The sequence below is a fragment of the Ptychodera flava genome, chromosome 10 (assembly GCF_041260155.1).
Source record: "Ptychodera flava strain L36383 chromosome 10, AS_Pfla_20210202, whole genome shotgun sequence".
In the NCBI taxonomy this organism is placed as follows: domain Eukaryota; kingdom Metazoa; phylum Hemichordata; class Enteropneusta; family Ptychoderidae; genus Ptychodera; species Ptychodera flava.
Genome location: NC_091937.1, coordinates 11,477,403 through 11,500,172, shown reverse-complemented (window position 1 = coordinate 11,500,172; position 22,770 = coordinate 11,477,403). Strand labels below are relative to the sequence as shown.

Sequence of the window (22,770 nt, the reverse complement as noted above, 5' to 3'; positions counted from 1 at the left end):
AGACTCAACGTTCAACCAGAACTTCTAATTACAAGAACATCAAAGTGAAACAGGACACACAACTTTCTCTGCAGTTACGTGAACGTGAATATTCGATTAGTACCTTCCGTAAGTTTGGAATAATGCCAACATTTCAGAGACCGTTGTAAAGTAATCAACGTAAACAGCGTATGTAGGCTAATTGAATTGACTTTAATTAAAACGATTACAAGAACAAGAGATTACTTTCCCACGTTAATTGCAATCGACACGGTTTCTATCGTTCTGGCCGTCAAATTGACAATCAACACGATATACGGCTAGCGGCTGTGCTTACACGATAGCACAGTACAAGTAGTGGGTAACAGTCCCTCTAAGACCTAATTTGCTTTATAAGAAGGTTAGGTGTCAAATGTACTAGTTATCATAGATACGCTACTGTTTCGGCTATCATCAAACCATGAACTGAAGGACCAACAACTTTCCTTGAAAAAGGTCCGTGTCAAGATAAGGGGACACAAACATTTTGGTCCGTTGAAGGTTTCTTAGAGGGTCTGTGGCTGAACACTCTATCCTTATCCCTAACCCAAACGACTCCCTAGGTCACTAGTGAGTAATACGAAATGGTTTATATGTCCAGTAATCTTTACTTTTGTCTGGGAAGAAAGGCCAGCGACATGGTTTACTTGTCTGCAGATTAATTTGTTGCCACAGCGTAATTATAGACTGCCCTCTTGTTGAAGCGAAGTACGATTGGTTGCATACGGAAAGGCCTACATTTTAGAACTCAGCTCATTAACTCTAGGCCGGCGCCACCAACAATGGAAGGAGTAAATGACTTTGACCCCAGACAGTAGGAAAAAAATGTTTTTTACTGTCTGTCTAACCATTTTCAAGGCATAGATGCTATTAGGCCTAAGGGACTGTTCAGAATTTACTTCCAGGGGGCCGGAGGATTTTCGGGGGGGGGGGGGGCACCCATTTTCCCCAAGAAAAATGGGGGGGGGGGGGGCAGACAAAAATACCTCAAGCTTTTCGGGGGCAAGGAAAAAAACATAAATTCATTATTTGCCCAGAATTTCTGATCTATACAATAATCCAATAGTCCTATATGTGCATCCAGAAGACCATGTGGCACTTCATCAATGCTATGGTGTCAGATTGTTGAAATATTGTGGACACAAGAAATTTGCTGTAAGCTTAGTTCAAGAAGTGATCTCAGTGTGTATGAGGCTAGGAGAAATGTGGATAGGCTTACACATTGTGTATTGATGCTAATACTTTTGTGTCCCATTCATTCTGATATGTATAATCAAAGATTTCTCAGTGGCGGCTGGCAGAAAAGGCAAAACAAAAAACAAAAAACAAAAACCAAATTAACATGTATTGTTTCCTGTCATCTGAAAACATGCGCATTATGACTATTTTAAAATTAAAGTTTGTCAAAAAAACTTGAAATATGAATGCTCTGTCAATTTTGAAAAATACTGCTGACAGGGTTATCTGCATTTTAATATGAACATTGGATTGTGAATGGAATTAGCAGAATAACATGAATTCATGTTATGGATAAGGTGTTTTGTTCAAGAAATGTTCTAAAATATTCCTCAGCATTGTTGCTTTCAGTGGCAGCAACTTGGTTTTATGGCAACCAAATTTAAAAAAAAGAGAAAAGTAAAAACTAGTTGGCTTTCGCCAAATTTAGTTCCTAATGTTTAAAACTTTCACCGTGAGTCGACGTCTGCAAGTTATTCAGCATCATCAAATGAAAATATATGCTGAACTTGTGCATGTACAGCTCACTTTCTAGAAATATCTGGATATCTGCAAATGATGTACCATTAAACTTCAAAGATATACCGGTACATCACTTTGCCAATTATCTGCTCCTCTGATGTTCTGTTCACCATTTCCAACTGACTTCTGTGCTTGTCTTTGTGTGCATCATATGTATCAGTGAGACATAACAAAATAAGTATTCATATTTAGTAATTAACTTTTCTTCAAAAATTTACAACCAGATATGTATAGCCTTTCCAAAAGTGTTCCACTTGCAGTCCCTGCAAAACATTCTTATGTCCACTACAGTTCCTGCAACTTGTTACACCGGATATGTCTTAGTGTGTAAGCATGCATGTATATATTGGGGGGGGGGGGGGCATGAAAAAAACCCAAAAAAACCAGGGAAGATGGGGGGGGGGCATAGATTTTTTCCATAATTTACTAGGGGGGCGTGGAAAAAAATCACCCAGAAAATAGAAAATCCTCCAGCCTCCCCCTTGAAATAAAGTCTGAACAGTCCCTAAGCCCAACTTAAAGGTCATAAAATCAACGACGAAATGACAACGAATGAAGTAAAGTAAATAAATATAAATTTGTACATTGTCCTCAAATGAATAAATATTGTCATGAACATTATTTGATAAGAAAATCATTTCGTCCAGAATACTTGAGGCGTTGTGGGCCACTATTTTCACTCCTGCTCTGTTTCTGGCTCAATGTTTCCAAGTGGGCGTGGCTGTCAATGTTGTCAATATACACTCCCATGATCCAACGCAAATCAACAGTAATGGCGGCCTCCTTGTCACACGAAAGGTGATCGACAGGTGACGGGAATTCTCCTGTATCTTGCAAGCTTGTGAGACTTGCTAAGTCCAAGAGTAATTTGACAGTCGTTTATAGGGTAACTTGCGTTCTCTTGCCATCTTGTACGGTCGCCAGGTCGTTTTATCAACATGAATTAGTTCTACTTCCGGTTTACGTTGCTGTAAAAAGCCATTCCCTGCAGTATCACGAACTGCACGAACGAAGTACTGCGCTTCAATTTGCCGTGGCCTGTTCATGAGCCAGTTGTTACGTGCATCAAGGTAAGGTTTAAGGCCACAATTTCACAAACAGAGCGTCCTTTCATTGCAAACACACTCAGAAAGCTACAGGGACAGTCCAGTGCGGGCTTCGCTGTGGGCGGTGTTCGTTGATATTTTGTTCATCGTAGACTTAAGGTAGAGACACACGTTAGATGACACTTATTTTAAACTTACTTTTTCTCAATAAATTTCACTTTTGGACCCTACACATTATATATTTTCTGTTAGCCCTATATCTCAACATTATGAAAAATATGTTTATTTTCCAAAATCACTGTGTCTGTGTCCATTTCTCTCAAAAATATGCGTTTTCGAGTTTTTTTCCTAAAAAAATTTAGGTGTTCAAGGACTATGGCGACTTGAGATCTTTGAACAGAAATCAGCAATTGAGTACTCTGGGGGAAAAACCGTGTCCCAGATTTTTTCTATTCCCTTTTGTTTCAGCACAATAAGGTGTGAAAGTAACAACTCTGGGTTTTTGAATAAATTACCGGGTTTCGTTCACTTCAGCAAGAATTTCTCTTGTTCCATAAATATTACCGAAAATCTGAGACACCGTTTTACAGATATGTATTGCTACTGTGACCCGGTAAAAAATCATACCGATCTGTGCACCCTTCTCCAACCTAATATCTTTTGAAGTTACGCTTTTCAGGCCAAAATCGGAAGAGAGATAATCAAAGAATTGTGTAAACACCCCTATACGTACAAAAATCGATCGTTGATATGACTTTCCGGGCGATTTTTATTCATGTTCACGAACTTGCATCAAGCAGGAGACTAGATGTTTTGTATTTTACATCAAATACCCTTCCGAAGATCATAAATGGCGAGAAAACGGGAGAAACACACAAAAACTGTTGAGATGTACGAGTAATGAGGGCGGTTTATTTACATAACAAACACTGCCATGGCTAATCTGTTTTTTCTCAAATTAGAGTTTAAGCTTGTTACCGTAACTGTAAACGGTTGTCAAGCTCTGTCAATCCGTTTCTCTTCAGTTTAGAAGTATCTTTTACGCCCGTCGGAGACGAATTGAGATATTTTAGGTTTGCGAGAGTCTCAGTGGACCACATTGATTTCGACATCGCGGCGTCACAGAAGCCATGGCGGTGACTATTCAAGTTCGTCATTCGGCCCGTGCCCCGTTTGAACTTCCTCTGGAAGGTGAAAATTTATGCATACGCATCGCTTGACACGTCCACCAGTTTCATTCACAAATTTGTTCACTTATTGCCGACCTTCGCATAGGAATGAGCGTACTGTGGTAGACAGATTCTGTCGCTGACTTTCACGTTGGAGAACTTACTTCAGTGGAGAGAATCTGATAATCAACCAGCTTTCTTGTCAGAAGAAAGACTTGGGTTCGACATCTCATCTTCTGCCACGTTGCTATATACGACCCTAAGTCAGACAATCTGAGTTTTATTCTGGTAGCTCCATGATCTTACTTACTCTCTTCTTACGACCACACTTACGTTTTACGCGTCTCTGCCTTCCGCTTGTCACTACAGAAGCCATTATTATTAACGTCACGCACACAGGACAGTGGAAGGTATGCGCCTGCGCACCGGACAAGATGAGAAAAATTAACATAATCTGTTGACCTTGCGTCGCTATCGTAACTAATCCGTACACAGTTAAGACAACCGAATATAACAGTACGCGTAGTTCGCAAAAAGTCTATTTTTATTAGTATTTTAAGCATTTCTTAATACAATATTGTCTCTTCATTTTTCCACATGTAAAGGTAATATGGTACGGACTCTAATTTTGAAATAAAACCAAAATCTCTGTAAAAATGCATTAAACGTGTGTCTATACCTTGATGGCCCAGATCTTTGAAAAAACTGAAAGGCAATATTTGTTATAACTAGACCTTAGATATTGACGAGATCAAAGTACATAACTGACAGAACAAAGTTTATCCTGATTAGTGGGCACGACAGCTTGTCTGCCATAGGAACGTCAGGGTTTTGAGTATAATTAAGGTAGTATGCGTCTCGAAAGTGAACCACTTTAACTTTTGCTCAAAATTTCCTAAATGAAACTTTCAATCATTCTCTCATCAAATCAACAATAAAAATCGGGAGGGGGTCACCGTGCAAAGTTTGGATCTAGAGAAAAAAATTACCTGACATTTACAGATATTTGAAATTCAAAATGGCCACCATCCCTGTGTTAACTCTATGGGGAAAAATAAAATTTTCGATTTTCAACAAACTAGAATGGTGAAAATTTTTTTTGCTCCAAGAGATTTAAAATGAGCCCTCACAAGTGGTAGATCAAAATAGAATTGTAGGAATCATTCGGAGTCAGAATATCTGTCCCTGAGGCGCATTGTACCGTAAGGATGATCATAACTGTCTTCCAAGTTCTAAAGTCGGGTTACTTCGGGGTTTTGCTGATACTGTGAGGATGAACATGTTCTATCAAAATGTGCCCAGTATGAAACAGAAATGATGATGCTATTAGGGACCGTCTCAGATTGTCGCATAAGTTCAAAAAAAGAAATTCATTCATTTACAGGGGGAGGAGTTTGACCACCATTCAATTAGTGAATTTCACTTTCATACTTTTATTTTGTGATCACATGATCTCTTGTGCAAAAATAAACAAAAACTGCACACTTGTACCAACAAATTTTGCTGTAACTGTAACTATTGCCAACTCGTTCGTGTCATGCTGACGGTGATTAGTACTCAAATTTGATCGATTACCGGACGATGTAATGTGGTCAGGGGAAACATTATCTTCAGTAGCTATAGCAAAATGCTACATTGTATTCTCAGGCAGACATCAACATTTCACACTTTTGAACTTTTTTTTAGAGGAGGGGGAGGGGGTTTTGATGTAAACAAAGGAATTTCATATCTTGAACTTATGCGACAATCTGAGACGGTCCCTTAACTAGTTAGTGGTAAGCTATTGTGACTTTTAACTCATTTTCCAGGCTCATTCTGGTTTTTGCTTTCCGAAACTTATAACACATCTTGATGCCTGTTTGCAGTGAAATTGTCATTGGCTGTATAATTTAAATTTAGCCTTTTTTTCCCATTTTCAACTGCAAGCATCAACTACCAATTGTGTAAATCGCGACTCCATGCTTCTAGTAGGAGGTATCTGAAAATGATGCTGAATCCTGTTATCTCCACCATTCAAAGGGTTGTCCTGTATGAAACCAAGGCTGTAAGTACAAATTCAAAACATTGCAGCCACCAAATTTATATGTATCTTGGCTGTGTAGGGGTTAGTTTATTTTTAGTATTGACCGTTCTGTTAGACCGGTACAATGGCAAATTAACTGTTCTGGACAAAAACTGTGCAGTTATACTGTACTTAAGTTCACCAACAACTTTGTTTGTGGCTCAACCCTCTTTGTGCACAATCATGATGAAGAAGATGAGAAAAAGTGGCATTTTGACACACTTCAACAAGAGTACTACAGAGCCCACCGCTCTTCCATCACGACAGCCGCAGACGATGGAGTTTCTCAGAAAAAATTACCACAACGAGTGTTTCCTGATATTTGAAATTCAAAATGGCCACCATCTCTGTGTTAACTCTATGGGGAAAAAATAACATTTTTGATTTTCAAAAAGCTAAGACAGTGAATTTTTTTCTTACTCCAAGAGCTTAAAATGAGCCCCCACAAGGGGTAGATAAGCAAAAAATTTGTAAAAATTTGAGAGTCCAAACGTCTGTCCCTTGGGCACATTCTACCTTAACCCTTACACCCCCAGTTCCCTGTATACAGGTCCAACTTTACCATTGAAAACAATGGCTTTGGGACAAACCATGGTGGTGAAAGGGTTAAAATCACTCTCTGACAAGTCCTGATACACCACAAGGAGGGTATGACTCAGTGTTCTTCTGATGTGCAAAATTACTCCAAGATTACCATGGTTCAATGTGTCTCAGAGTTTGTCCCTGGTTGATACATCTTGCTATTTGATTACAAGCCAAACTTGCTAATCGTTCTAAGGATTTTTACACCTCAACGAAGAATTTTCTCAAAATTCTTTGTCTCTTTTCTTCTGTTTGTAATGCAGAGGTTCTACCTGGTTGGTTCTAACAACACAGAGACAAAGTTTAAAGTGTTGAAGATTGACAGAACAGAACCGAAAGATCTAGTCATTCATGATGACAGGGTAAGACTATGCTCTACGTTGAAAATTTATACAAAGACTACTTTCATGTTGTAACTATTAAAGTAGAAAACGATAAACAACCTTTGAAATTTTTTCTGCCTTCAACTACACTAGTTTTGTAAAAGATGAAAGACTATACTTCCCTCTGTAAAATCAGGAAAGCTTTGTAAACTATTTGAGATCAATGGAGCACTGAAATTGAGTATCATCTTGCATAGATACATGACTATTGTGTGCTACCCGGATGATCTTTTCCCTTTTATCACTGGTATTTGATAAAATCTGCTATTTACTCAAGTTTAGCCTCAATACAGACAAACAAGAGTAAATTTTAAAAACCTCAAGTATTTAAGCCTTTCATCACCAGACAATGGTACTGCCCCATTGTTCTGGGTAGGGTGGTTGAACCTATATACACAGAGATAGGGGAGAGAGTGAAAATTTCACTCATGGAGCTACATTTGACATCATGTGATTTATGTCAGGCCCTTGGCATATAATTGAGGAGAATATTACATAGTGTCTTCCACAAAAAAGTTATCATACCAAGCATTTTATTTTGATATCTTACCATACCTTTCTTTTACATGTGTCAGATGGTGTACAGCAAGGTGGAGATCAAACAGCTATTGACAATGATTAATGAAGGAAACAAATCGAAACTTGTACAGAGAGGATCAAGTGGTCTGAGTCATACAGTTTCTGCATTTGGAATTGTTGGTAAGGACAAACATATCAGGTGATTCATTTATCTGATTTCCTGGCATCTCCTTACTTTTATTATAACATTAAGGTAGTACTTGCTGTGAAATTGAAAGACTTAAATTTTTGCTCAAACTTTCCTTGAGGAAACTCAAAACATTTCCCTTTGAAATCAAGAGTGAAAATCAGTTGTCACCTTGTAAGTTTTGCACTAAAGAAACTAATCACCCAATATTTAGCAACACTTGACATTCAAAATGGCTGCTATGGCTGCTGTTTAGTCTATGATGAAAAATAATGTTTGGATTTTAACAAAAACAAGTCTGTAAAAGCTGTATTTATTCCATGAGCTTCAAAATAATCCCCCATGAATTAATTGCAGACAAAAAAACGTTAACATTATCAAAGTTTGAGAATCTGAGTATCTGTCCAAGAGGCACATGCTATTGAAACGTGGACATAACTGAACTTCAAATATTACATGAATGTTTATTTGCTTTTCTTCTCTCATTATATGTCAGTGTGAAAAACCTCAAAGGTTGAACTATATTTTAAAGAGGAATGATTTTATCATTTTCTTTGATTTGTCAGGTTTCATAAGATTTCTTGAAGGTTATTATGTCATCCTCATTACAAAGAGACGAAGGTCAGTGAAAAATCTTTGTGCATCAATCAAAGTTTTAACCCCCTGAAAGATTTTTCATATGAAGATTGCAGTATATTTGTAATATCTGCCAAGCTGGAAGTCATTTTAATCATGTGTGTATGCACCATGTTTTCCCACTGGAAGCTCAATGCATCGTGGTCTTATTGAAACATTTCTTTCTCAGACTTTGCCCAGTTATGTCTTGAAGAAGAATATCTTTGTTTAGACAAACTCATCAGTCATTTGTAATTATTTCAGAAAAAAATTTCAGCTCCTTTTTGGTGTATGTATTTAAAGCAGCGGAAGCTTGTACAAGTCAGTCTGTGTTCATTGTCTGTATATCTGTATGTATGTTTGATAGGATTGCTGTGATTGGAGGTCACACAATGTACAAGATAGAAGATACTAGTATGATTTACATTCCAAATGACACTGTCAGACAACAACACAGTGATGAGTCAAGGTAAGATAAGTGAAATTCCTACTTGCTGCATCGTCTCCCCTTCAGTCATCACCAGCCGTGTAACTTGAAGTTTATGAAATCATGTGCAGTTGTAATAGTTGCATGACAACATTTTACAAGATAGGAAATCTTGCATTCTACGTGCAGTGTTCAGCATTGTTCAATGATTTGTAGTAAAGCCATGAAAATGCCCAAACCATCATGTAAAGCTTGACGTGTTTCACATCCCTGGCAATTGATCTGTAAATATTTTATTGAACCTTTGGTCACCATGGTTTGGTCCAAACCCATTGTTGGCAGAGTGTGGATCTGTTTATAGGGAATTAGGGAGGAAAATCTCACAAGGTCTTGCTGCAAATACAATGTAGTCTCTTAAAGCAAGTAGATTTATTATCACAAATTATAAGATTTCCCGATGACATCTATGTAAAATATGTTTTAACAGATATTGGGTACAGTGCATCATTAGTGAATCAGGTAAACTTATGCCTATGCCATATAGAGGTTTACAGTGTTTCGTCATATTGATCAGAAAACCTATAATTATCACTGGTCATTATTACATTCATGTAGCCTTTTTTTTTACAGATATGTAAAAATATTCCAGACAGTTGATTTATCTAGTAATTTCTACTTCAGGTAAGAATTTACAATCAACAAAGTTTCCAAAGTCCTGGTACCCCTCCCTCCTGTAAATTCTTTGTGTAAATCTAGCCATTCTGTTGAAGCCAGTTGCCCTGTACCTAAGGCTGATGGTATTAAAAAGGGTGATGTACCAACAGTGCTTCCATGAGGGACTGAGCTTTATCTATCTTTATTTATTCAATTACTTTGTACTTAGTTTTTTCGACAGTGAGCTTTTAAGACAACTGAAAATCATGACAGCTTGGAACATAATTGTAGCCTGTGTATAAGCAAGATATGATTATTTAAAACAATCAAGTATACAGTACAGAGGGTCCGATACGTACTGCTCGTTCAGTCAGAGAAGAAACTTTTAAAATCATAATCAGTTCTAAACAAATATGATGCACAACAGTTAGTTAATTTACAGTAACTTGCCACTGTAGTTGACATTTCGTGTTCAATAAAGAGCAAAATCCAATCGAAGCGTCAGCCAGCATGATGAAAACTTTTTCCCGGAATTCGGATGTGCTGTTGAAGTGCAGTGGGTAAGTGTTTAGGAATGTAATGAAACATGATGTAGTCATTCATTGCCCTGGGGTTCATTCTAATTTTGTTCAGCATGTGACGCTCTAAATACATCTTGTTTTGCTTCCGTAACAGCTACAGTTACGACTTGACCCACAGTCTGCAGCACAACTTCACAAAACCCAATGATTTAGATGAAGCTAAACTATCTGGTAAGTACAATACTACTTTTTTAAATTGATTACAGTATTATTATATTGACAGAACCAATCACAAAGTATACCACCACTACAGAGATTGAAAGATTCAGTTGCATAAGGATGCTCTGGGATCTCAGGCAGCAGTTAGGGTCAAAGGTCGTGCAGCGCCCTCACGAGACCGATTCTCTCCGTATAACTCCACTTCAATGATTCATTGTCTTTTTCTGTCTGTAGGAAATGTAGATCAGAGTAAAATTGGCATTCACAGTCACCCAAACTACAAGTATGCGTGGAATTCCCACTTATTGAAAGGATTTGAAAACGTTGTGCAATCTGAATGGATCCTGTATGTAATACACGGATTCATGGGACAATCAAGTATCCTTTTAGGGAATGATATCAAATTTCATTTCTGCTCAGATTGTCATTGTGATTAAAGATATGAGCAATATTTCAGCCTGATATTTCCCATACACTTTGAATAAGTGTGATACCCATTATTCTACATGCTTTGATTTATTTTGCTACACAGTATTAAAGTTCAATGTGATTGGTTGACAGTGATCATATGATGTGGTTTATGCCCGCTTTAATTGAATTCCATTAATCATGTGGTATGGTGTTACCATGGTTTCCATATATGGAGTACTTGCTCAAATACAACTATATAATACTTCTGGTAGGTTGAAAAATGTTCGGACAGATTCCTTTGAGCCTTCTGTGATCCTCATATAACTTTCCTCAACTTCCACAAGATATATGTATCTTTGGAAAGTCTATTTATTTAACGTTGATAGCAAGGAGATCAAATCAGTTTGCTGGAACAAGATTTTTGAAAAGAGGGGCCAATTGTGAGGTGAGTGACCACTCCAGCACAGTGCAGAAATGGCATAGCATATTATTTTCAATTTGTCTTGGCAGCTTCTCGTCTCCAGGGAACAATGACATCATCAGGTTTTAGTTGTATGATGACAATATTTAACGATAGCCCACATCTTAATCTTTCTAATTCTATTTACTTTACATGCACCCACAAGCATTCCGTGCGGAAATAATGTGCAGAAAGGTTACTGATAGTGTAGGGGGCATAAAAGTCCCATTTTTTTGTCAGATAGCCGATTAATCTTTTTGAGGTAGAGGAGATCAGAGGTTTAGTAATGGGAAACCTTTTTCCTCTGAATTAACCTTTGTGTGTTCAGAGAGAAATCCTGTACTTATGTTGAGTCGCTGCAGTATTTTTTCAACTATAATTTGTCAAGAACTTATCAAGGTTGTTGAAATTGCTGTAACTTTGGATTTCACACAGGGTAAAGTTGCAAACGAGGTTGAAACCGAACAGATAGTCCATGATGCGTCTGTGATGTCGGCCACCAGAGGGCGCTATACGTCATACACACAACTGAGGGGCTCAGTGCCAGGGATGTGGTCACAAGACATTTCAAACATGGTTCCTAAACCTCCGATTACGTGTGAGTGTTTGATTGATCAGTAAACAGATCACATGCAAAATCTAGATCTACAGTAAAATGTGTCGCAATTATATGGTCCCCTTGGTAGATGTCATTTTAAAGTTTTACAAGACTTCTGAAAACTATATGCAGTACATGAAGCTGAATTATTATCAGTGACACAATGAATTTTCTATCACTTCAGAGTTTCATCCCATGGAAGCTATCATCAACACTTGAACAGACATGTATGAAAAAACTGAACACGAATTTCTGTCAAATGTCAATTTCGTTTACTGAGGTAACTTTATTCTGTAGTATGTGTAGAAATTATCAGAAAGCTATTCCTCAAGTCTGAATAATGGACATGTAGCCTACACTGAGCTCAGCTTTATCCTTCAATTGGAAATGTATTTGTGTACTTCTTTGCAGTGGACATTAGTGATCCCTACGCATACATTGCTGGGCGTCATTTCAGTGAAGTCCTAGACAGATATGGCGCTCCAATAGTGATCCTCAACCTTGTCAAGGTAAAGTCTACTTGTTAATTTATGGTTTCTGTTCAGTGAATTTGGAGACTTTAGGTCAAGTGATTGCAGTATTTGTTACTAAATACTGGCAAACCTTTCATGGAATAAAAGTACTGATTTTCAATTTGTGAAGTAAAATTCCCAGTATCTGTAAATTTTGAAAGTAGCTGGAGTAAATCATAGATACAATGGTTCAGGGTAAACAAGTCCCAGTGTTGACAATTTCTCCCCTTTTTCCCCACAGAAGCGAGAAAAACGACGACATGAGAGTATTCTCAGTGAGCAGTTAGAGAGTGCAGTCAGTTATCTAAATCAATTCCTACCACCGCAGTATGCCATCTCATACATTGCCTGGGATATGGCCAGGCTCACTAAGAAGTAAGTACAGATCTCAAAATTTATTTTTAAACTAATGGCTACCAGAATTTGTTTTCCCATAAACGTAGACTGCACCTTAGGGATGGATATTTGGGCTGTCAAATTTTTACATTTCTTCTCTGATGGACAAAGTTTTGTTTCACATTATTCTCCGTAGCAAGAACGTCAATGTGATGGCCAGGCTAGCAGACATAGCACACAGTGTGATCAAACGAACCGGATTCTTCCATTCTGGACCAGGGATGAAATGCAAGGTACTGATGGGTGACAGGTATGTTATTTCCACTTGGTAGATACCATTGTCTCTTCATTTTTTCTGACAGTGACTTGAATTTTAGAACTCAACATAGTTGACTGATGCATGAGACTGATATTGTCAATGCTGAACACACACTGTGTGTCTTGGATAATTAAATTTGACATACACGTGTAGAAAAACTCCATTGTCAAGATGTTGGGATTGACAATGGTGTGTTTCTGTAAATCTTTCAGATGTGCAGCAGCAAATTCTACCAGTCATCAGCCAGTCATTCCAATCTGTAGACAGGTAAGTATAGATTTGCAAACATGTACTTGTAGGTCATCACGAGAGGTCAGGGGTCAAATCCATAAAATAATTTGATGTGGCCCAGTGATGACATAACTTATAGGCTCATTCGCTCATTCATATCAAAATTTGCATATGTAGAAATTTGTAGATTATTGTGACAAGGAAAAGTATTGAAATTAACCAAGGACAGAAAAAGTCACAGCAGAGGAGCCAAATATTGTATATATATGTAATTTTTTGAAAGTACAATAATTCAAGGTTGTAAGGGGTTGAAAATTTGTGTGGATTGACAAAATCAATAAAACAAATAGTTTTAGGGGAAGCAAAGTGGCATCGGTCATATCATGTTTGCAGAAAGTTTAGCAAGATTATATTTGCCTTATCATATTTAGCAAAGTTATTTTGTACTTTGAATTATTTCCAGAGTGGTGTTGCAAGGACTAACTGCGTAGACTGTCTGGACAGAACAAACACTGCACAGTTTGCCTTTGGAAAGTGTGTCTTTGGATATCAGGTATGTGTCAGCTGTAGACCAGAGCACAGCTGTATTTTGGCTATCTAGCATGCATTAGCTGTAGACTATCAGTGTTTTGTAAATGGACATAGCACCTGTCTGCCATGAAGTATTCTCAGTGTAGATGAAAAGAGGCCCGGTGTGAAATAGCAGTGATGAGATGTGAGCACACAGAGATTTCCACCATTGTTGTGCTCAGCCAAGAAAATGGATGTTGCTGGTGAAATGTCAGCAAAGGATACGATGCAATGCTCTATTCTTTCCTCCTGTTGTCATTCATTGATGACCAAAAATTTGATCGGATGATGTATGAGTTTACATATTGATAATTTTTTTTTTCACAGTTGTATGCCTTGAATGTCATTGATAAACCAGATGTGGACTTTGATTCAGACGCTGCTAGGTGAGAAATAATAAAAACAGAGATTGAGTAATTTTAATGAGTGACCAAAGCAAGGTTGCAAAATCCATGGAATTGATTACTTCCTACTAAATCAATAAACCATTTATATTTGCCAATGTGTTGTTCAGGTCGCAGATGACCCAACAAATCACGACCTTTTTGTCCCAAGCTGCAGTATGTAATTGTTATAAAAATAAATGTATTTCTTGCCATGATTCCTAGACCATGCATCATTGTAAAATGCTGTATTTTGCTCGGTTACTGTCTGAGCTAGATTGAAATCATTATTACACTTTCAGTTTTCTTCATGGCACTATATTCCCAAACCAGCTTTCCTGCAGTACCTTGACAGTGGTATGAAATGCTGCCTGATTGTACTCACCTTTGATGCTTTCACCCCCCCCACCCCCCCCCACCCCCCCCCCCACTTTACTGTACAGAGGCCCAACTTTGCAATAGTATATAACAAGGTATACCAAATTTTGGTGTAAGAGGGGTTATAAAAAAATTGTCTGTTGATGCAGCTGATGTCGAAAGTACAACTCTATATTTACCTTGTAACAAACTTGCAATGTCAGTGGGCACTATCAACATCATACTGGGTACTGAAGTTTGCTATGCTACTGTCGTTTCACAGAATGTTGGAGGAGTTATACGAAGACCATGGTGACACTCTAGCTTTGCAGTACGGTGGGTCTCAGTTAGTTCACAGTGTCAGCACTTACAGGAAGATTTCACCGTGGACGGCTCACTCCAGGGATATTATGCAGACACTGTCTAGATACTACAGCAATGCATTCTCAGGTAAGACAAGATAAAATCTTCCTGTTGTTTTCCATTTTTGATCATGAAAGATTTCAGTGATAAATATAATCGAGCAGAGATGTCAAGTCAAGCATTGATGAGTAGTAGTATTAATGTTTGTTCAGGGTTAAATGCTATTACTCTCCCCCCCTGCCACCCACCCACCACCCACCCCTATCCTTCCCATGTGATCAAGTCCTGCCAATGGAAACAATGGGGCCAAACCACAGAATAGGGATAGTGCTTAGCCCTTTGGAAACAAGTTGTGTTACTGTCTGTTGCAAAGTGTGATCATGATACTTATGGAATAAAACTAGGGTGAAAGGGGGAGGGAGTAGGTAAAAAAAAACTTGTTTACTTCAAACTGAAAGAAAAGTAACAAATTATGATCCTCTTTTTGTTGTCAGTTTGCATTGAGTTTGTGACGAATGGTGCCAGGACGTTGAAATTTACATGTAATCTACATGCCCTGTTGGATAATTTGCTACAAAAATATCTACATGTCCTGTTGGAAAGTTTGCTACAAAAATATGGTATCGGTACTGACCAGAATCATTGCAGTATTCATTGTAATCCATACAGTTGACAAATTAATTACTACACAGCAATCTTAAAGGGAAACCTAAGTCCAGCGACTTTGACAGTTTATCCCTTCCAAAATCACCCTAGAGTAAAATGCAGCTAAATTTGCAACATAATTGCACGCGCTGACGACTACGGCGCGACGAAAAGAGAAGTTCAAGTAGACGACATTTATGGAAATGAGTCCGGAATTCCATGGGCGCGAAAGGGCTCATGGGAGAAGCGTGCGTGACGTCATCGGCGATACAGACGATTGTAGCTTGCAGCTGGAGGAATACTGTGAACGGTTCAGCGCGTTCGTAAGACGACTATGGAGAGTTCGGACAGCGATATTTCTGACATCGAGTATTACTTTTCCTGACTGAAATCAAACCATACTAATTTGAACCTGTCCAAGATATGTAATAATTAGAAAGCATCTCAAAACATCGTTCATATCTTGGTTGTTTGCGTTTTGTGTATGATTCAGCGGAGGGAGTCACTGTGCTTGTACAGACCCGAACTGGATTGGAGAGACTGAGTGACTCTGCGATCCTTCAAGCTACGTTTCTAAAACAGAGTTTTCTGTATCAGTCGCTTAAAATTAATTTTTGGTTCGTGAATGACACGGAATGATTGACTGATTGTATGTGTTACCGTGTAAGTCGAGCTTGGCCAGATCTTTAAGGTTGCGAAATCTCCGATATGTATCAGAAAATATTTATTCGCGATTTGACAAATCTATCATAGTGTCGTCTGTTTTTCGAAGCTGGTGTCGAACTTAGGAAGTCGGACTTACTCAGATCTACAAAGTGATGAAATCGCCGATATAATGAATATTTGCCCGCTATTTAAAAAATAGTATCGTCTTAAAGCTTGTTGTAAGGAATGTGTTTCATACAAGACCAGACCAAACTCCCGATAATTTCCGATATGTCCTCTGTTCAAGTCCGATCGCCAAGTAAAAATGTTTACATGTAAAGAATGTAATTTGTGCAAGGGCCTCCCGAGTCCCATGATATCCGATCGGCCCTCTCGACGAAGTTCCTGTGGACATTTAATGAAAAAAAAATGCTTTACATGTAAAAAATGTATTTCGTGCATTAAAGTTCCATTAGCTGTATCTTCTGGCGATTTTTCCGTTAGTTTTGATTGAAATGATCACTGGCTCATGTTGAAGAGTCTGTCAAATAACAGAGAATCGCATATTATTTGGAAACATTATGTGCCCTACAACTAAGTAACATGTGATTTTACAACGAAAATTTCAATTTTTGTCCGGACAGAAATACAAACTCTGTTGACACGCGGATTCCAACGTAGGCATTCTTCTGCACCTGCGCGAGCCATTTACAGCAATTTAAAAATAAATATTCATTACTTATGCCCGGTACTTACGTTGTAGTCCATTGTCCGAACACGTTGCGTAGCCAGATGTCTGGCAATCCACCGTGTGACGACGCAATGTTGTTTTGATCCCGCAATAAAGGTGAACTTGTACATCTCGCGTGATCGCGGCATCACCATATCTGCGTTCTCCCCAGCACGCTGAGCATGCCAGACGTCAACAAACGAGCTCGGAAGAGCAACACGTTTGGACAAAAATTAGCAGTTTTATGTGGCTATAACATCACTAATCATGTTTTGTTTCTTCGTTAAAACAACATTTGCAACAAATATGAGCTCCAACATGGAATTTTCCGGGGTAAAAATGGTCAAAAAGTTACAAATAATGGCCCTTTAATAAATCTAATAATGTAAAACATACAGTATTCTTGACTTCCGGCCATGGATGCTATTTTTGAACTAAGAGTCGGACAGAGGTATTCGGGTGGTCAGATCTGTTAGGTGGTGAAATCTCTGATATACATCGGATATTTACCCACGATTTGACAAAGTATCGTCTAGTATCAGAGTTAAAGTCCTAAGTCGCCGATATTTATCGGATAAATATCCGTGATTTCGTAGACCCGGCATGCCAACACCATGTACCACACAGTGCAAGTAAATCTAGGATCGTCTGGTATCGATATTAGCCTAGGAGTTCCGGCGCAATTGATATTTATCGGGTAAATATAATATCGGCGTGCCGAGTCACAGTAGGCAAAAAGTCATTCCAATATCTTGTAATATCAATATTACAAGGTATAGTCCCGAAATTGCCTATATTTATTGGTTATAATCGGAGATTTGGCAGACCCGGGATGTCAAGATAAGAGACGCTTTGTGTAGTTTCGTCTTCGGATTTTAGAGTCCCGAAATCGCCAATATTAATATTTATCTGGTTAAAACCGGCGATAGTAGGCTGACTCAGCATGTCAAGATACGAACCGCATTGTGTAGTATCGTCTTGTATCGGTATCAGAATCCCGAAATCCCTTACAAAACAATCATCCTGAAAGAATTAGAACATAACGTTGTATCTTTTACAGATTTTTAAACTCGCCCGACTTTCTTTAGCCACTGTCTTCGAAAAAGCTGTTCTGTGGGAAGACGGTAAAAGCTGACTCCGTTTGTTCTTCCTGAGTGATTTTTGCACTCAACTGAACAACAGTTATTTTTTATGCTACTGAGCATTAAAGAGTCGTAACGTGCAGAACTGCACTCCTGCAGTCATAGACTCCAATGCTTTGGTAGGCTGTCACACACGTTCGTGTATCGCCGATGACGTCACGCACGCTCCTCCCATGAGCCCTTTCGCGCCCATGGGATTCCGAGCTCATTTCCATAAATGTCGTCTACTTCAATGTCTCTTTTCGTCGCTCCGTAGTCGTCGGCGCGTGCAATTATGTTGCAAATTTGAGCTGCATTTTATTCAAGGGTGATTTTGGAAGGGATAAACGGTCAATGTCGCTGGACTTAGGTTTCCCTTTAAAGTGCTATATTTCAACAGTTTCCCATCCAGGAATAGAAATACACACTCTGTTAGGCTTCTGCCCCCCTCCCCAGTAACATATTCTGCCCTCCCCTCATAACGTATTCTGCCCTCCACTAGTAATGTATTCTGGCCTCCCCTCATAACGTATTCTGCCCTCCCCAAGTAACGTATTCAAAATTTTCTAACACCTTGAACGATGTATTTTTTCTTGCAGATACTGACAAGCAGAGTTGTCTCAATCTATTCCTGGGTGTCTTTCAACCAAACCATAATAAACCACCTCTGTGGGACTTACCTACTGATTACTATCTGCACCATAAAGACACTGTGACATTGGCTCCAAGGAAGAGACGCAGGTTTGGGTTTAAATTGTCCTTTGTTCTTTGAAGTTTGGTTTAGACAGATTTATTCCCAGTGATACTTTACAGTGTGTTTCATGTAAACTCCACATCTCATTGTAGAAGACAAGCATCTTGTATGTGCAATATAAATGATCAACTTGGTCGTAACTGCACTGATTCATTGCAGTCACCAACTCATTCATTAATTACCATACACCAGCATGGGGCAAGTCTGTCTAGTTGTGAAGCTTAAGTGAAATGCGCTGTATTGTCTGATGAAAAAGTGGCAGATTGACTTTGAAAAAAATTCTTTGAAGTTATATTATATTTATATAATACAGTAAAAGACATTATTAGAAAACAAATACAGTATACACACATACTAATTTAACAAAAGCATGAAAACTTCATCAATTCCCATGTTTTCTAAATTTTTACTTATTTTTCAAAATGAATTAAGCATAATTTTACAACTGTATTGTGTAGCATGTCAACATATTCTCTAAGAAATGCACACTGTGAACACGGCAAGAATGAGTGGCAGAGAGAGCTTGTATACTTGAATATATCTGTGATCATGTGTGTTCATTGAGACTTTGTGAGGAATTTTTCCGTTCCTGGTTTTGTGGAGAATTTTTCTATTCCTGTATGGTAAGAAATGAATACAAGACTTAAGATTCAAAGACATTGCTATTTGATTACATGATCTTTGATTTATTGTTTCTGATGCTTTTTAATCAACAGCTATACAGAATGGTATGATCTTCGTCTTCTTGAAGCACTGCCGTATCCTTACGATGAACTTTGCAAATCAACGAACGGTAACAGTGTCCTTGTCAGTCACCTTGGCGATGAGAGAGTAGATCCATACATGGAATATTATCATCCGTATGAACGAACGGTCTTCGCAGATCTCTTCTGTTCCAGCATGTCACACTCTATCAGGTACATACTAGTGCTTTTTTAAGCTTCGCTGTCAGCATTGCTACGGTAAGCTTATCTAATATGTGGATGTGTGGCGGCGTCTGTCGTCTATCATCAGTCGTCAGGCATTCGTCAACTTTTACGTTTCAAGCTCCTTTAAGATGGCCAGTCTGATTCCTTCATTTATTTTGAGTACAGGTCACCAGGATGTCCTAAGCAATTTGTTCAAATTGTGGTGATATATGCCAATTTGTATTTTTGAGGCTAATGTAACTATTTATATTATGGGCAAAAATCTTCTTCTCCTTAACAGCTGGTTTGACAGCTTTAACATTTGGTATACAGGTCAGTAGGGATGACTTATATCACATTTGTTCAAATTCTGATGAAATATGCAAATTTGTTTTTTAAAGGCAATTTTTGTCATTTTTGGTAACAAAATCTTTAAAAATCTTTTCTTCAAAACTGCAGGTCAGATAACTTTGATATTTGGTATATTGATCCCTTGGGATGACCATTTCCCATGAATTCAAATTATAATGAAATCTACAATTTTGTATTTTTTGGGCAATTTTTGTGATCTTTGGTCCAAAAATTTTTTTTTCAAAAAGCACTCGTCTGATAGCTTTGATATTTGGTAAACTGGTTCCTACATGTGATCTAATGAAATTATAATGAAATCAACAATTTGTATTTTGGGGGCAATTTTGCCAGTTTTGATCAGAAAATTTGTTTCTCAAAAATTGCTCGTCAGACACCTTTGATATTTTGTATTGTCGTTCCTATGGATAAACTAAATGTGATGTATTGCAATATGATGAAATCTGCAATTTTGTATTTTTGGGGCAATTTTTACCATTTTGGTCAAAAATGTGTTTCTCAAAACTGCTCATCTGATAGCTTTGATAATTGGTGGACATGTTCTTAGGGATGATCTGATCTTAATGTGATATGGTCAATTATGATGAAATCTTCAATTGTGTATTTTTGCAACTATTTTTGCTATTTTTGTCTGGCCACTGAAATGAGCTATCAAAGATTTCCACCTTCTTCATCAACACATGTATTAGAATTAGTTATCTCTACATAACACAGCAATACTCTATGAGCCGTTAGGTCACTTGTCATAAAAATTGACCCAAACTCTAGCAGTTATATCATTTTCAATTTGCATGTCTTGTCAGGTTTACATATGACATTGTTTACAAATGACATAAAGAAACAGCAACATTTTCAATGTCTACATTCATCTGAACAAAGACGTCCATGTATAACCCTAATATGAGGTACCCATGACAATTTTCTAGCCAACCACTTATGCCTTGGTGGCCAAGAGTCCTAGCGGTACTGTAGACCATGTATATAATACAAATTTGAACATTTGAACGATTCATTTTAATGTCATTTATTGAGAAGGTCGGTCATGTTCTTTTGTAGCTTTCCATAAAATTGCATAGAAATTGATCCAAGTTTCTAGCAGTTGTACCATTTTCTTCAGTTTTTATGTTTTATCAGTTTCAAATATGGCACTGATTACATTTGACATCCCGACAAAAACTGCTCCACTTTCAACTTCTACATGAACCCTAGCAAAGACTCCATATAGGACCCTAACAGTGTAAATTTTTCGAGCCAACCACTTATACCTTGACACTATGTACAGCCGGACGTGCCAGGATTGTCAGAGAAACCAACGTCAATGTACAATCAAATGTGGACACTATTTATACTGAAACACAAGTTTGTGATAGACACAAAAAATCATTGATTTCTTTTGAAATTCTCAACGTTCACAAAAAAGCATTTAAAAGACGATCACATTTCTTTACAATTTTGTTTTTGTTCAACAACTGAATAAAGTACTGATAGAAAAGTGTTTTTCTCAAACAATTGTATTGTGCTTATATAAATCGATAAATGCAAAGATGTGTGTTAAAATTGTTCATTATTTACCCATGATGCAATATTAAACTAAACTGAGGACAAATTGAAACTAATTCTCAAATATTTCGTAAAGGAGTTTCATTGAAATATGAAAAAAGCCTTGTTTTTATTATTATTTGTCTAAGGCATAAAACCTCATAAAACCTCAATTCAATACTGTGCAATATTTTTTCAACTTGCTGCAATTATCTACAGTGTATTTTGATTGTGGAATTTGCAAATGATGATAAAATATTGAACTAACTCATCCATTTATCACCTTCGTTCAAGTGATTTAATGTGTCACTTATCCATCTCTGTTGTGACCTTTATCAATCAACAAATTACAATTTGTTACAATTTACCCATTGTGCTGTCATCACTGTACAAACACTTTGATGCAGTGGTTGTCGCTGTCAGCAACAACTACCCTGCAAGGTACATCATCTGTCAGTGCTATACCAGTGGGGCAGTTCAGCCCATCTCTATCACCATTGATACGACAAACAAACTTACCACTACTCTCAAACTTGAGTAGACTACTAGGCTTAGAATAGCTACCAGTAGTAACATAGACATATTTATCATTTTCAATTGCTATTCCCTTGGGGCATCTCATCTTACCATCCCCACTCTGACAATCAAAGGAATACAAATACTGGTCATATGCATTGAATACCTGGATACGCTGGTTCTTGCAGTCTGCTACAAATACCATTCCAGTAGTTGCTATGACTACACCCCAGGGACCATTGAATTGCCCTTGACCTTTACCTTTTGACCCAAATGATCTAAGGTATTCACCATATTGTGTATAAAGCCTGACACAATGCCTGCCCCAATCTGTCACATAGACATTGCCATTTACAGGACTAATCCCAATACCACATGGATCTTTCAACTCATTTTGTCCAAAGCTGCTGATGACACATCCATCCTCATCACTGGCAACCACTTGATTATTGTCCCTATTTAAACTATAGTATGTATTATCACTTGATGTTGCTATATCATATGGGTGTGAAAGGTTTCTTAAACTGTTTGAATTCCAAATTTTCTTTAATTTCCCTTTTCGGTGGTTATCTGCAACCTATTATGCCATAATCAGCAGTGACAATGTCTCTGTCTTTGGTTATGGCCACACTTGAGGGACAGCTGTACTTTCCTTTGGCACTTCCTTCACTGCCAATGGTCTTCACCAATCCTTTGATGACAGGTATCATGATAGGACAGCCTGGTATTGGTTGATCTCCTATTGTCATGGTAACTTGATATTTTCCATCCAATTGTCCATCCACTGTAACTCTGAGTGTACCATCTCTGTTATTGGCTACATTGATGTCTTCCATGATGCAT

General features: G+C 37.9%; 1 protein-coding gene across 2 annotated transcripts in view; it reads left to right on the top strand.

Annotated features, from left to right (window-relative positions):
- The first annotated feature begins 2,531 nt into the window (after nt 1-2,531).
- The window catches only part of LOC139141988 (polyphosphoinositide phosphatase-like), a 34,091-nt gene continuing 13,852 nt past the window's right edge, over nt 2,532-22,770 (top strand). Inside the window, exons 1-20 of one of the 2 annotated variants that reach the window (XM_070711772.1) lie at nt 2,532-2,846; nt 5,918-6,035; nt 6,899-6,997; nt 7,594-7,717; nt 8,291-8,345; nt 8,707-8,808; nt 9,397-9,447; nt 10,096-10,172; nt 10,395-10,538; nt 10,916-11,016; nt 11,467-11,629; nt 12,041-12,138; nt 12,383-12,516; nt 12,674-12,787; nt 13,009-13,063; nt 13,491-13,580; nt 13,925-13,983; nt 14,621-14,787; nt 18,441-18,582; nt 19,312-19,512. In XM_070711772.1, coding sequence (XP_070567873.1) covers nt 2,821-2,846; nt 5,918-6,035; nt 6,899-6,997; nt 7,594-7,717; nt 8,291-8,345; nt 8,707-8,808; nt 9,397-9,447; nt 10,096-10,172; nt 10,395-10,538; nt 10,916-11,016; nt 11,467-11,629; nt 12,041-12,138; nt 12,383-12,516; nt 12,674-12,787; nt 13,009-13,063; nt 13,491-13,580; nt 13,925-13,983; nt 14,621-14,787; nt 18,441-18,582; nt 19,312-19,512 — 2,120 coding nt within the window. In that variant the 5' untranslated portion in view covers nt 2,532-2,820. The remainder of the gene's footprint in view (nt 2,847-5,917; nt 6,036-6,898; nt 6,998-7,593; nt 7,718-8,290; nt 8,346-8,706; nt 8,809-9,396; nt 9,448-10,095; nt 10,173-10,394; nt 10,539-10,915; nt 11,017-11,466; nt 11,630-12,040; nt 12,139-12,382; nt 12,517-12,673; nt 12,788-13,008; nt 13,064-13,490; nt 13,581-13,924; nt 13,984-14,620; nt 14,788-18,440; nt 18,583-19,311; nt 19,513-22,770) is intronic. The other variant, XM_070711773.1, reaches the window with a different exon arrangement.